Consider the following 15,235-nt stretch of genomic DNA (forward strand, 5'->3'; position numbering starts at 1 on the left):
GACATGGGTGCAGGTGAGTAGACATTACCAAGTATACACTACTGAGTTTACAGTCCTTAGTATACAGTACTTAGTTAAGTATGCACGTCTTATAGTAAACCCACTATATGTGTATTGTCCTGTGGCTGCTGTCATCTTGTATGAAAGACTCAGAATCACTTCAAGCCCTTGACTGCTGCATGTTGCAGCCTACCTAAATAAAATATTAATTCAAATATGAATTAAATATATATTTAAATATCGATCAAATATAGACTTCAATTTTACATAAAGGTCTCCTGGCGACTTCTACCCCGTACATGAGAGACATTTAGTATGATGTTGGATTAAATAAAGGATAAACAGGATAAATGATCTAGTGCATACTAAGAACTGTGTAAACTGAGTAGCGTGTACTTAGTATTGTCTACTCACTGCACTCATGAGAGAGTCCAGCACGCTGACAGCGAAGGCAGTTCCGCAGGCGAAGGGCTGTGTCAGGTACAGCTCTGTGTCAGGGTCATCATCATCATCTTGGTCCAGGAACTGAACGTTGGAGTCGTTCACTGAGAGAGGGGAGACCCAAAACACAGTCAGAGAGAGAGAGAGGGCAAGGAGGACACAGCACAGCATGCCAAACACACACCCACACACACACCTGAGGACCAGAGAAGTAGAGAATCGCTGGGTGACTTAGCTAGGGCACTTTTGTGTTGGTGAACTGTGAAGCGTTGTTCGATTTTAGAGTGTTTTTGTGACCCATTGAGTCAATATAAACCAATATTCCTAGTTGGAAACCTGTGTTAATGTTCCTAGTCTACACCCAGTCTTAGGCCCTGACCGGAACAGAATCATTCACTATATTAGAGGAAGACACTTACGGATCCTTCTATGACTCAAGGGCATATATTCTCACAGGTCTCAGGTCTGGAGGTATAGAATAGATAGTGGTGTTTGAACCAAAGCGTTATGGATTTGGCATTCATGGTAGATGCACAGTACATTCCGTCATGAACAAACCATTTCTGTAATTGCATTCAGGACATGGATTTTACCTAGTTGTGTGAAACACCTCAATCCAACATATTGTGTTTTTTATATTCAAGATGATATTGTTCAGGTGAGAAGATCATGCACGTAATGTAACATGCATTTTAAAGCTTTAGTGATATCTCAGATAAGAAAATGTGTGGTCACATCGTCACCTATTGAGATATTGAGGTAATTACCTTTTCCTGAAAGTCAAATGATTATTTAAAACAACAATAATAACATCGAGCTGTGTGGTAAATTCACATAGCCACAGCCTGCTTTTAAAGATCGGAGTAATACGACATTCTGAAATTGTTAATGATGAAAAAAGTTAAAATCATAACATGGCCAGGGTAGAACAATCACTTTCTATACTGTGTAGAATATTGCTAACCAGAGGAAATGAACACAAGATGAAACCATATAAAAACAAACTTTTTTTCGACCATTCGTAAATATGACTTTCCCTAGTAGAACCTTCTGGTCTTTATTTAACCTCAGATGAGAGGGTTCTCTTTCTAGCACCAGCGGACAAGAGCCTGAGATCCAACTGCATTTGAAAAGAGGCTTCACACAACACAAGGCGTTCTTTGACTCCTTCAACATCTAGGCTTAGGTAAAAAAAAAGAAGAAGTAACAACCCCAAAAATAAATAAAAATAAACATCTTAAAGGGAAGGTTTGATCTATAGTTTTTTGAAATATGATTTCTTCCCAGGCTTCCTCTGTGCTGCAGAGGAACAGACATGTCAGTCAACCAGACAAGGGGGCTGATGATGCAAACGGGCCCAGGCCAAAGAGACTGAACCGGGAGGTGGTGGGGTGTTGAGGGAGGGGTTGGGGGCGGGAGTGGGGTGTGTGCTATGAAACAGCCACAAGGACAGACCGAGCAATGATCAAAGTGCCGGAACGATGCTCTGAAAAAAAAAATAAACGGGAAAAAAATAAAAACACCACGGAAAAAAATCATTAAATAAAAGGCCAAAACAAGACAGTCCATTTTTCAACCAGAAACCGAGAATTAAAAATAAAACATGTGTTCAAAGTGAAGCCATGGGAGCAGCCAGCGAGGACCTCGGCTGCAGCCAGATACATCAAGACAAGATGATAGAGATAGAGAGAGGGGGGTGGGGGAGAGAGAGAGAGAACAAAAGAACGAAAGATCGGACGGCAGCGAGCGGAGGACAAAAGCCTGGCTTACCCAGCTCAGTTATCATTTGTATGTTGATTCCACAGTTTTTTTCCTGACTGAATGAAACCAAAGGCAGTATTTTGCCAGGTTTAGCTAATGACAGTAAGACGTGTGGAGAGCAGAGGGGGGAGAGATAGGGTCGTTATTGGAACAGCTTCAAAGAGAAGAGAGAAAGAAAGGCAGTTCTGTCTGAGACCACGCATCATGTCAACCACAGGATTAGACACTGACTGTATGTAAAGGTAGCCATGGTTGTCCATGACATGCAACTACGGCACCAGAGATGAAAGTACATAGCTCAGATGCGACTGAACCATACCACTAAAACACAAATTGCCAATTTGTACGGCTTTTAAGACACCAAAGGGATTTACAGTGTTGTATACATAAACCAACTTTATGTGACTCCATCAAATTGATCTTGCAATTCAGCCAGCTTCTTAACATTTTCCATTAGACTTGCATCTTGACTATGGTGCTGTAAACTGACAACATTGACACTACAATTATAGTGTCTAGTTCCCGAGACTGATGTGCCCCACTGTCCTATCTTTCTACTCTCAGAGAGGAGGATGACAATGTTAGTGATGCTCGTACTAATAACCAGGGCCTGACACTATATGTGGGGGTAGAATTATTCTAAATCAAACATAGCTGAAAGTATTCCAAATCAAAACAGACCTGTGCAATTAATTCATATCCAACCAAATACCGCAAGAAAAACATGAATAGCTACACTTGTTTTGTTGATTACATGTGTAGTACTCAAGAGTTTGAAGAAAGAGAGGTGAGAAAACATTCATGGTGCTTCATGTCCCTGTCTCTATCTGTGCCTCCATCCATCTCTTAGCCTCCTCACGCCTCACTGCTTTCTAATTGGGTCAGAGGGGAGAGATAGAGACAGAGTGGCCGGTCTCTAGTGCTTTATTCAGGGGTGATAGAGTGGCTCTAGTGGCCCTGGTCTCTGGTGCTTTAAAAACCCTCAGAGATGTGAAACTTTCATGAGTCCCCTGGACCACATGGAATACTAGAGAATACAGCCAGCGCCATTGTTATTATTAAATGCACCCATTTTGCTACTGTGGCACTTCTTAGCTTCCTCTCGCACTCTCTTTTTACTCTCTCCCTCTCCATCAGGCTGTTAATGGACAAATGGGACCTGGAAGAAGTGAGAGTGTTCTGACTTCGTAACGAGACATCTCAGCTAGAACTTACACAAAGAGAGTGACATTTGAAATGACAACAAATGCTCAGTTTTGTATCTAAATCCATATAAATCTCAGCCAAAGTCACTAATCGTTCATCTTTATCGTCAACATATCGCTAGAATTAGTCATCACAGCCATAGAAAATAAAGAGTTCGGCCAACTAACCTCCACATTGGCATCGAACGTTCCAAAACAAAAAACATCCAAACCTGCATTCTAAGCAGAATGCAAAAGAATGTCCACTGAGCTGTTGGAGCCAACATGGCAGACCTGAAGATTCTATATCTCTAAGTGAGTTGGCCAAACTCTGTGTACAATGTCACAATATTTTCCCAACAGGCAAATGACATCACAACAACCAGAAAGTGGTTGAAATGACATCACAACAACCAGAAAGTGGTTGAAATGACATCACAACAACCAGAAAGTGGTTGAAATGACATCACAACAACCAGAAAGTGGTTGAAATGACATCACAACAACCAGAAAGTGGTTGAAATGACATCACAACAACCAGAAAGTGGTTGAAATGACATCACAACAACCAGAAAGTGGTTGAAATGACATCATTATGACATTGTTTCAATGTGTTTTACCCGCTGGGATCTACCAGTAGTAAATGGTCAGTTGGTCAGTTGTGTGTCTCACCTAGTTCAGTGATGATGGGGATGTTGGCGCCGGTGGTGACGGAGGCCTGGCGTACTAAACCATGTACTGGACTGCTGTCTGGAGAGGACCGGTCCATTCCAGGAGGCGTGAAACCTACACAGAGCACACAGAAAGATGCACACAAAACCGTTGAAACTAACAGCAAGAGCTAGATACCCACAAAACAAGATGTACCGAAACCTACATCACACAGAAAAATATATATTTATACACAGACTGACACAAAACCATGATATATTCCATTGTTGAAAGCGATGGCACAGAGAAACAACAATACAGACAGATACAAGACAATGAGATGTAATATTACAACACAGAGAGAAATACACCAAACCGTGAGATATCACACTGATATCACTTCACAAATCACATACCTCAGCTTCGGTGATTGAAAAGGTTATATGTCATTTTGTAGAAAAAACTGTCAACTATAATCGAAAAAAACAAAGTATGTTGATTGACACAGTCTGTCAAATGCCACTATAACTTAGTAACACTAGACTATTCAGTAAAAGCTGCTGGGCTTACTGACTGAGATGGGCTCTTTGTATTGTTCAGAAGTGCAGATTGAAAGATGTGTAGACAGGGACGGGGAAAATGAAGCAGGCGCTTCCTAAAAATGTCAATATGGATATTGTGCTTTTAGGGGTCAGCTGAGAGACACATTTAGCATTCGCATCCTTCCATCAACCTGCCTTCCTTCCATACATTTTATATGTGCTTCATTTTGTTACCATAAAATTGGCAAAGTGGATCCTGAAAACCTTTTATCGGGAAAATAACTGTGCGATTCTCGACCATGAAATACAAGAGGCGAGTGATGGGTATGAATTCACATGACTTCACATTTTTGCATTTCCTCAAAGTGACACAAATGCCTTAAATCAGTAATGTGTGATACATAATGCATGACCTGTGTTGTGACATCCATCATTTAGTGCTGACTGAAGCAAAACGCCACCTCATAGTTCTACAGCACAGCAGCGACAAAACAACGCACGACGGGAATATATTCAGGTCACAAAGTTTTAAAACAAATGTTAGACATTGGAGAATAGTTGGGAGGATGGAGGGGTTGGGGGGGACTTGAGGGGCTGTTTTACAGTACAGAATAGATATTCTCACCCTCCTCACTACAGAGGACAACACCAACAGTTCAGCATTCATCACAAACTAGAGGCTAAACTGAATTATCTACACTCTTGTCATGTCAATTACTGAAACTGGGGATAGGCACGGTTTGTAGCAGTCAGAGACTGGAAGATCACTCAGAGTATGCTTCATTTTGTTGACATCTATAAAATATTACATTTATATCTCCAGAGAATGACAACAGGGTTTTGGATATTGCCTCTAAAAAAACATTATTCTTACAGTAAACAAGTCAAACATACAGTATCCAATTGTGAAAGTACTAACAATGGATAAAGTGAATACATCTGAAAAATAGATTTTCCAACAGAGAGGGCAATGCGTCAAAATCAGTTCGGCTACAAGTGACCAAAAGTTAGACGGAGAAAGCTGGAGAGTTCTATACAGATCATTGACTATCAGTCAGATTGTATATCTGAGTGGATTCATTATAATGTCTTGACTGCATTTGGCATGTACTTTTCCAGACTTCTAATACTGACAAACAAGAGGGAAATAGATTTTCTCACAAAACAAAATGGTTTTACGGCTTCCATACCATACAGGAGCAAACGCATTCCGTGTGGGCTACAGACCCCCCACCCCCCAGGCACAACTTAGCTCTGCGGTCTACAGACTACATCGTACCGTAGACCTCAGCCATGTGAACGTCTCCCTAGCGATACAACTCTTTACTTATTAATTTGCACCTTCTTGCTTTAAATTTCACCCCCCACATCTGAACAGGATATTGTCAGGGAGAAGGAATCCACAAAGCTATACACTGTGATATATTACACCTGTGCGTGTGTGTGTGCGTGCGTGCGTGTGTGCTCTTAAACTGCAATATTTTTCAGTGGAATGGATACAGAGGATGTAAGACAAACTCATTGATAACAATAGGCTTCAGCAATCGACCGCCGTGACAGGCCTTTGGTTCCCAAACCTTTCGGTCACCAACTGAATTTTGCTCTGCTCGGTGTACCCCTTCGTGCATTTTTACCAGTAAGCCTATGACATCATGAGTCTTATCAAGTACCCCCCTGTGGATAGGCCAAGTACCCCCAGGGGTTATTGTACCCTTGTTGGTAACCACTGGTGTAGGCCCTCCATATCTGTGAATACTGCTCCCATGAGCAACAGAGACCTCCGATTTAGTCTGGCTCATTGTGACGACAGCACATCACTCACTCAGAGCAGGAGAAATAATAGCATTTTCCTAAATCATGTGGAAGTGCTTGGCATATTACGCATAAGTTCATTGGTCTACCTATGCGTAAGATTCAGTCCCTCCATTATTTTCTGATCGTAATTTTTGTCGCCTTCTCAACAATCCCTCGCCTATAATGCGACGGTTTGCAAAATTGACCAATCGCTGTGCTTTTACCACATAAAACAATCACCACACTAGAAAAAAAGAGGGCTTGCAATTGTAACCAATCACCGCATTTTTACCTCATAAAATGGTTCAGTGAAGCCACACGTCAACACATTTATTCCCCCAACAGTGTATTTTCCTGACAAATTGGGACACAATAATTGAAAATCGACATACAAAATGTCAGAATTGCAGCAGTAAAATCAAGCATTTCTGCCCGCAAATATGACAAAAACACACTGCAGGATCCTGGAGGAACTGATTAATAGATGAATGGAGGAGGTAGAGGATGGACTGCCATGAAAAACAGCTGAAGAAGGCTGTCTGGTGATTAGTACTGGCTGGTTAAACATGATGACACCTGATGGGATATGAGGCTTATCGGTTTGTCTGAACGCATCAACAATCTGTTCCACTCAGTCTGCCAGACAGACAGACACAATAACAACAGTCATGTGGTTTCACATCATTAAAGGATATTATTTACGAGGTTGAACACCACTTTCCATTTTATTTACTGTGTGTATTTACCATTCTTAAAGAAATAACTGATTTAAGTAGTAAAACCATCTCCTCTCCTCCTCTCTTACCCTCAACCCTGCAGACAGAACAGAACAGTGCAGAACAGTATTGTATCTTGTAGGCCAGCCAGTCCTTACCTTGGGAGTTAGCCTGCAAGAGCCCGATGCTGTCGTCAAACTGCATAGACTTGATGTTGAGCGACGCCAGAATGCATTCCTTATCCTGCAGCGAGGCGTCGTCGATATTGTTCTGATTGGCCGACAGTATCACGCACATGTCGCAGAGGTTGATGTTGACAGCCCTTAAATCTGCACGACTTAATGGCGTACCCTTCAGGCGCGGTGAAGAAAAGAGACGGACAGAGAGAAGAGAGAAGAAGGGGGAGAGAAACTAATTAGAGACTAAGTGAGGGGTGCTTTGGGAGATTAGATAACAAGTATTGTAGTTTTAGCGGCAGTGACATTCAGCTGATCTAACTGGGCACTGGGGAATCAGAGACGTGGACTAATCTAAAGGGCAGTGGGCGCTGAAGGCTAACAGGCCTGGTTTCTTAGGGCTCTCTGATACTCAGTCAAGGAAGCATTAACGAGCTCTAAAGCAGGCAGCCATGCCAGACTTTCACATCTGAGATGGCCAAGGAAGGGCAGCTGCAGTGTATTTAAACTCCGTATGAATAGACAGGATTCGCTGCTGTGAATTGATGGAAGATTGAATTCAGGAACCGGTTGTGGAATTGACAAGAACAGCCACAACAACCACGACAAATCACAAACAAATCCACAAAGGAAATACTATATCACTAGGTAATGCTATTACTGCTTTATCACTGCTTACAGTCATTTTACCCTTCACCTTAGATTGTTTTCATTCAGACAGTGCGAGGCAACAAAGGGAAGAGATCTCATAAGTCAACTGAGATAAGAAAATACAAGTAAACAGTCTGAAAATAACAACGGTACAGCTGGGTTTGGTATTGAATCCTGGAGCGTTGTTACACTGGTCTACTCACAGATAGAACTGATGGTGATGGCATTCTATGGTATTGTAAGTACATGATGTTGTCAGTTGTATAACTTTGGCTTGTAACCGTACACATTACAGTGGTACTCACAGGTAGTATGGAGACCTTGGGGAAGTTGTGTAGAGTTTCCCACTCTCTCCTCAGGTACTCCAGCGAGCCCACAAACACTATGGGCTTCAGCTCGTGATAATGGAAGTTGCTGGCTCTCAAAGGCATCACCAAGTTTCGCAGCCCCACTAGAGCGGACGTGACATCTCCAAATATACAGACCACTACATGGCCGCTCAACACCGTCATGGATGCCTCACTCCGGGTCTGAGCAGGGAGAGAGAGAGGGGAGAGAGGGGGAGAGAGAAAGAGTGAGAGGAGGGAGAGAGACATGGAGACAGAGAGAATAATGGGACGAGAGAGGGATTGAGAGAAACAAGAAAGAAAGAAAGAAAGAAAGAAAGAAAGAAAGAAAGAAAGAAAGAAAGAAAGAAAAAAAAAGAAAGAAAGAAAGAAAAAAAGAAAGAATAAAAGAAAGGAGATAGAGGACAAACGCATAGCAGTCAGAAAACAGAGAGGCAGAGTGCTGATGAGAAACCCTGCAGCCCCACCCTTTGCGGTGTTAGGCTCAAGGAGAACCCGGTACAGCTCAATGCAGTTGATACACTAAATGGTCAAGGAGTAAGGTGTATAAAACTGCTTTTCAAAGCCATGCTTGTGGTGGTTTTATACTATGACCCAGTACATAGAAAACAGTCGACTCACCTTGTAACAACAGAGAGGCATTGAGAGAAATGTGGATATACATTATTAGTATGTGGTTGTTACCGCTATGTGAGGGAAACGGTTTCTTTAGAGCCTACCGTACCTCAACAATGCTTCATTTTTGGCCCAATAGGTGAAAATAATTTCCAACTCCATTAGAATATGTATCATACAGAGCTAAAAACAGTGGAAACACATCAGTATCACCGTATCAGTCAAATGTTTGGACACATCTACGCATTCAAGGGTTTTTCTTTATTTGTACTATTTTCTACATTGTAGAATAATATTGAAGACATCAAAACTATGAAATAACACATATGGAATCATGTAGTACCTTAATGCAATCAGTTGTGTTGTGACTGTAGGGGTGGTATACAGAAGACAGCCCTATTTGGTAGAAGACCAAGTCCATATTATTGCAAGAACAGCTCAAATAAGCAAAGATAAATGACAGTCCATCATTACTTTAAGACATGAAGGTCAGTCAATCGGGAAAAAGTCAAGAACTTTGAAAGTTTCTTCAAGTGCAGTCGCAAAAACCATCAAGCGTTATGATGAAACTGGCTCTCATGAGGACCGCCACAGGAATGGAAGACCCAGAGTTACCTCTGCTGCAGAGGATAAGTTCATTAGAGTTACCTGCACCTCCAAATAAATGCTTCACAGATTTCAAGTAACAGACATCTCAATGTCAACAGTTCAGAGGAGACTGCGTGAATCAGGTCTTCATGGTCGAATTGCTGAAAAGAAACCACTACTAAAGGACAACAATAAGAAGAAGAGACTGCTTTGGGCCAAGAAACACAAGCAATGGACATTTGACATTAAAAATCGGTCCTTTGGTCTGATGTGTCCAAATTTGAGATTTTTGGTTCCAACCGCCGTGTCTTTATGAGATGCAGAGTAGGTGAACGGATGATGGTTCCCACCGTGAAGCATGGAGGTGGAAGTGTGATGGTGTGGGGGTGCTTTGCTGGCGACACTGTCAGTGATTTATTTAGAATTCATTATATTTTGAACACTTAACCAGCATGGCTACCACAGCATTCTGCAGCGATACGCCATCCCATCAGATTTGCGCTTAGTGGGACTATCATTTGTTTTTCAACAGGACTTTGGCCCAAAACACACCTCCAGGCTGCGTAAGGGCTATTTGACCAAGAAGGAGAGTGATGGAGTGCTGCATTTGGGATGAGTTGGACGGCAGAGTAAAGAAAAAACAGCCAACAAGTGCTCAGCATATGTAGGAACTCCTACAAATGGAACCCCTACAAAGGGTGGCTACTTTGAAGAATCTAAAATACATTTAGATTTGTTTAACACTTTTTTGGTTACTACATGATTCCATGTGTTATTTCATAGTTCTGATGTCTTCACCACTATTCTACAATGTGGAAAATAGTACAAATAAAGATAAACCATTGAATGAGTAGGTGTGTCAAAACTTTTGACTGGTACTGTACATAAAAAGTTTAAGATCATCAAACTATACAACTGAAAATTATCTTCGGAGTCACACGTACTGTAGGACAATACCTACCATATCTGTTGATGGGTAGGTACTGTATCCCTGTACAGGATGTTAATAGCTGTGGTTAAACTCAGGTAACTCTACAGTAGGGTTGTCATGATACCAGTATCACGATACTATGATACTCGATTATCCATGGCAAAAAGGAAAACACAAGGCAGTCTAAACTCTTTAAAAATCTGCTTTGGTTCAAATAGTGTGCGCCATAGCTTGGAAAATAAACATATGTAACTGTGGGTGACAATATATTGCTGTTTGTTTTTTTGTACTCAACATTAGGATTGTTTTCCTCAAGAAATTAAGTCTGGTTCAAGTTTGCTTGCCATGCTACTTGCGAGTATTGCAATACTGGTGTCATGAAAACACTACAGGGAGACAGAAAACCACTCACCAGGATGACCTTCTCAATCTCTTTAGATGGGCACCAGTGGAACATTCCCGTGGAGTCGTACTGCTTCACATTCATGTCCATGTTCTCCATCTGCTCGTTCCCAGGGATTAGTAGAGGGTCATGCCTGCTGAGGGGACACAACACAACAGTATGAGCTCACCATGGTAAACATAATTTATACAGTATATATATATGTTTTTACCTTTATTTAACTAGGCAAGTCAGTTAAGAACAAATTCTTATTTACAATAACGGCCTACCCCGGCCAAACCCAGACGACGTTGGGCCAATTCTGCGCCACTCTATGGGACTCCCAATCACGGCCGGATGTGATACAGCTTGGATTCAAACCAGGGACTGTAGTGACGCCCCTTGCACGGAGATGCAGTGCATTAGACCACTGTGCCACTCGGGAGCCCAGTTGATCGTATTTGGTTTATATGTGTTGTATTATTACCTAGTTTTGGTTGAAACCTAAAACTACCACTCATTATCGCTTTCTGCTCAAATCCAAGATGACACAACTACCCCAGTCATCAGAGTTGCTGAGGGATATTGGTAGCAGCATTGGTAGCAGCATTGGGGAGAGAGGAAGGCTTGAGTTTCCACTGTGTCACCTGCTGAGCAATTAACCAAAATGTATGTTATTTTTGAACCTAACTAATTGACAGAACATTGGTTCAATTACTTGATTTCGTTCAGTTTTTTTTTCTGTGAGCTCTATGCGCACATTGCACAGTTTCTCTAGAGATAAATCAGATCCAGACTGAACTGTGCGATGTAGTAGGGAGTTGTGGTTTCCATCAGGCCAATATTCTACGTAGTTTAGCGCATAAAACATGGAAATTAACTACAATGACCATAATCCATTGTGAATCTACTTGTCTGGTCTGTGTTTCCTTTAATCCTGTTACAAAAAAGACAGAAGAATTCTCTATCGTGAGAGGATATAGAGAGCAGCTGTTGCTTCACGTCTCAACCTGAAAATAACGACCTCAAAAAGCACAAATCGCTCAGCATTAGTCACCGCTGACAAAGCTGACTGAGAGGCATTAGAATGGAGCGTCAATTACTGGCTTTTAGCTCTGTCTTGCTCACTCACGACGCAGCGCTACTAAGAGTAAAAGCTCTAACAGGACCGCACTTTAAATATTTCAGGAATTTGCCCAATCACATTTTGCGTTCCCAACTGATGTACATGAATGATTCATCAGCAGCGTGTCACCTTCAAACTGGCTGATGCACAGTGACGGGCCACTGAGTTTTATCAGGTGTTACGTTAACACTGACCATGGAAGAGTGTGTCCCGTCACTTTGGTATTATTAGTTCCACTGTGTTTGCACTCATTCTACAAGACATGATCCGGGATGTCCTCTGAAAGGGTTTCTAGGACAGAGAAATGGCAAGCCAAGCTCCTTCTCTGAATGCGATTTGTTCTGACTGAATAGAAAAGGGAGGATTTTGAATTGGTGTATAGGCATTTTTATTTTCTCCGGGCACCAACACACCTGATTCCACTAGGCTACTTACAGTAATTAAATCACCTGTGTTAGTGCTAGGATAGAACACAAATGTGCACCCCATGGGGGTCTCCCAGGACTGGATTGAGAAACACTGGGTCAGAGAGTGTAGCTTTGAGCTGATAGCCAGGGGCCAGACTACAAAGGCTTCTGTCTGTCTAGTGTCTACCAGGGGGCTACAGGGAAATAACTCTCTCTCTGTCAGTATCACCTCAAAAACCCTTACATGTTCACAAAGCCATCGTCTGCAATAGTTATTGTAAAGCACACAAGAACAAGTTAGAACACTAAGGATGTCCTGAAAACGCTAAAATTATTATTAACTGTATATTTAGAAAAAAACTGGCAAATATTTCCTATGTGGTTGTCAGAATACTTTTTTATGATTTCAAAAGCAGGGTAGGAAATAGCATCTTACATTACATTACATATCTGGGCCATTCCACCAATTGTTTTATTCATTTAATATAACATGCTTTTAAAATTCAAAATGAAATGCACAATTTCTACCTAAAATATCAAAGAGATGCAAAAAAATATATTTTGCTTCTTTATGAGGGTGACATTGGCAGTGTGAGAAAACAGCACATCTCAATCACACTCTCTCTGTTCATTACATTGCAAGAAATATCACATGAACGATGTGTCAATTAGTTCCCTCCATCTCTCTCTCATTTTCTCCCTCAGGCTCTCAATCTTTCCCTCACTCTCTCATTCTTTCCCTCACTCTCTCATTCTTTCCCTCACTCTCTCCCTCCTTTGCTCTCATTCTCTCTCCCCCTCCTTCTCTCTCCCTCACTCCCTCCTCCTCTCTCTCCCTCCTTCCTTCTCTCTCTCCCTCCCTCCTTCCTTCTCTCCCTCACTCCATCCTCTCTATTTCTCTCCCTCCCTCCCTCCCTCCTCTCTCTCTTTCTCTCCCTCATTCACTGCATCCCCTCTCTTTCTTTCCCTCACTCCCTCCTTCTCTATTTTTCACTCCCTTCTCTCCCTCCCCTCACTCCTCTCTCCCTCCTCTCTCTCCCTCCCTCCTCTCTCACTCCCTCCTTCTCACTCCCTCCTTCCCTCCTTCTCACTCCCTCCTTCTCTCCCTCCCTCCCTCCTCCTCTCCCTCCCTCCCTCCTCCTCTCCCTCCTTCTCTCCCTCCCTCCTTCTCTCCCTCCCTCCTTCCCTCCCTCCTTCCCTCCCTCCCTCCCTCCCTCCCTCCTTCCCTCCCTCCCTCCCTCCCTCCTTCCCTCCCTCCCTCCCTCCCTCCCTCCCTCCCTCCCTCCCTCCCTCCCTCCCTCCCTCCCTCCCTCCCTCCCTCCTCCTTCTGTCACTCCCTCCTCCTTTCTATCTCTCCCTCCTCCTTTCTGTCTCTCCCTCCTCCTTTCTGTCTCTCCCTCCTCCTTTCTGTCTCTCCCTCCTTCTTTCTGTCTCTACCACCCTCCTCCTCTCTCTCCATCGCTCTCTGTCTGTATGGTGCAGGTGTTAATAACTCTGACAACATTTAGTGCTTTTACACCCGGGCTGAATATTTCATTCTGAGCCGCGTGTTGCACCACTCACTCTCCATGAGCCCCTGTCACTTCAATCTGGGCACGTGGGGACTGACTATTGCAGGCAGGCAGGCAGGCACCTCCTCCTCCACTACCTTAGACAGCTATCTTTCACACAACTGTCAGCGGTGTGACTGCCTGCCTGTGTCTGTCTGTCTTCCTGTTTGTCAAGAGCCCTGTAACCCTCCTCTTGCCTCACCTCCCTTCCTCTCATCTCATCTCCCTCCTCTCCTATTTCCTTTCCTCTGCACTCTCTATCTTCTCCCCTCCTCCACTCGCTCTCCTCTACTCTCTCTCCTCTAATCTCCTCTTTTCTCCTCCCTCTCCTCTACTCGCTGTCCTCTACCCTACCCTAGAATCAACCAGGGTGAACTGGACGTTAACAGACATGACATTTGCGTTTTCCAGACCCCACCAGAGTATATACGAGTGGTTAACGTGTGTCCTGACTTCTTGTCCAGGAGCACGGTTGTCCGAGGAATGCGTGCGACGCCGAACACAGCTCGTTAGCTCAATGACACGTCTGATTGGCTGATAGTGAAATTACTTTATATTTGCACAGGCTGAGCTGGCCTCCAGACTAACATTTTCACATATCAGATATCTATCCAGTGTTGTGTTGGCTTTCCCTGTCCCTCTTGTACTGTATCAGTTTACAATAAAGTGTGTGTGTAAGATGCTATGGATATACTGTATCTTACAATACAAAAACATTTTGGTAGAATATTCATATTAAATTGGCTGGATAATGACCAGTGTAAATGTACATTACAACTTACAGTGCCCTCTGTAATCATTGGGACAGTGAAGCATTTTTTCTTATTTTGGCTCTATAGTCCATACGTTTGGATTTCAAATCAAACAATCCTGAATGAATTGTGAATAATGATGAGTGAGAAAGTTACAGACAGACAAATGTCATACCCCCCCAAAATGCTAACCTCCCCTGTTATTGTAATGGTGAGAGGTTAGCATGTCTTGGGGGTATGATATTTGTCTGTCTGTAACTTTCTCACTCATCATTATTCACATTTCATCCAGGATTATCCGTAATCATGGTAGCGTCCACATTACTGCGGAAGTGTTTAGAAACATATTATATTTCTATTTACAAAAAACAAATGACTCCAAAATGACACAATACATTATTTACCATTAATTTCTATTGGGCACAAAATAATCTGAAACCCAACCAAAACAAACAGCCAATGCATCCAACGATTTGTAGTCACAAGCTTGATGTGGTCATTCCATGCTATGAATACGTGACCAAATACTACGTGTTTTACTCCTTTAATACAGTGAATTTGTCCCAATACCTTTGGTACCCAAAAATGGAGGGACTATTTACAAAAAGTGTTGTAATTTCT

At 42.5% G+C, this 15,235-nt stretch overlaps 1 protein-coding gene across 33 annotated transcripts in view; it reads right to left on the reverse strand.

The window, feature by feature from the left end:
• The window catches only part of kcnma1a (potassium large conductance calcium-activated channel, subfamily M, alpha member 1a), a 292,474-nt gene that overhangs the window by 15,176 nt on the left and 262,063 nt on the right, over positions 1–15,235 (reverse strand). For 13 of the 33 annotated variants that reach the window (XM_036960276.1, XM_036960273.1, XM_036960290.1 and 10 more), the window contains 5 exons: positions 10,810–10,933; positions 8,222–8,446; positions 7,248–7,440; positions 4,059–4,172; positions 415–545 (listed from right to left, as the gene is read on the reverse strand). In XM_036960276.1, the coding sequence (XP_036816171.1) occupies positions 415–545; positions 4,059–4,172; positions 7,248–7,440; positions 8,222–8,446; positions 10,810–10,933 (787 nt within the window). Of the gene's footprint in view, positions 1–414; positions 546–2,211; positions 2,296–4,058; positions 4,173–7,247; positions 7,441–8,221; positions 8,447–10,809; positions 10,937–15,235 lie in introns of all 33 variants that reach the window. The other 20 variants (XM_036960275.1, XM_036960268.1, XM_036960271.1 and 17 more) reach the window with 3 other exon arrangements.

This window comes from Oncorhynchus mykiss, chromosome 23 (genome assembly GCF_013265735.2).
Source record: "Oncorhynchus mykiss isolate Arlee chromosome 23, USDA_OmykA_1.1, whole genome shotgun sequence".
In the NCBI taxonomy this organism is placed as follows: Eukaryota; Metazoa; Chordata; class Actinopteri; order Salmoniformes; family Salmonidae; genus Oncorhynchus; species Oncorhynchus mykiss.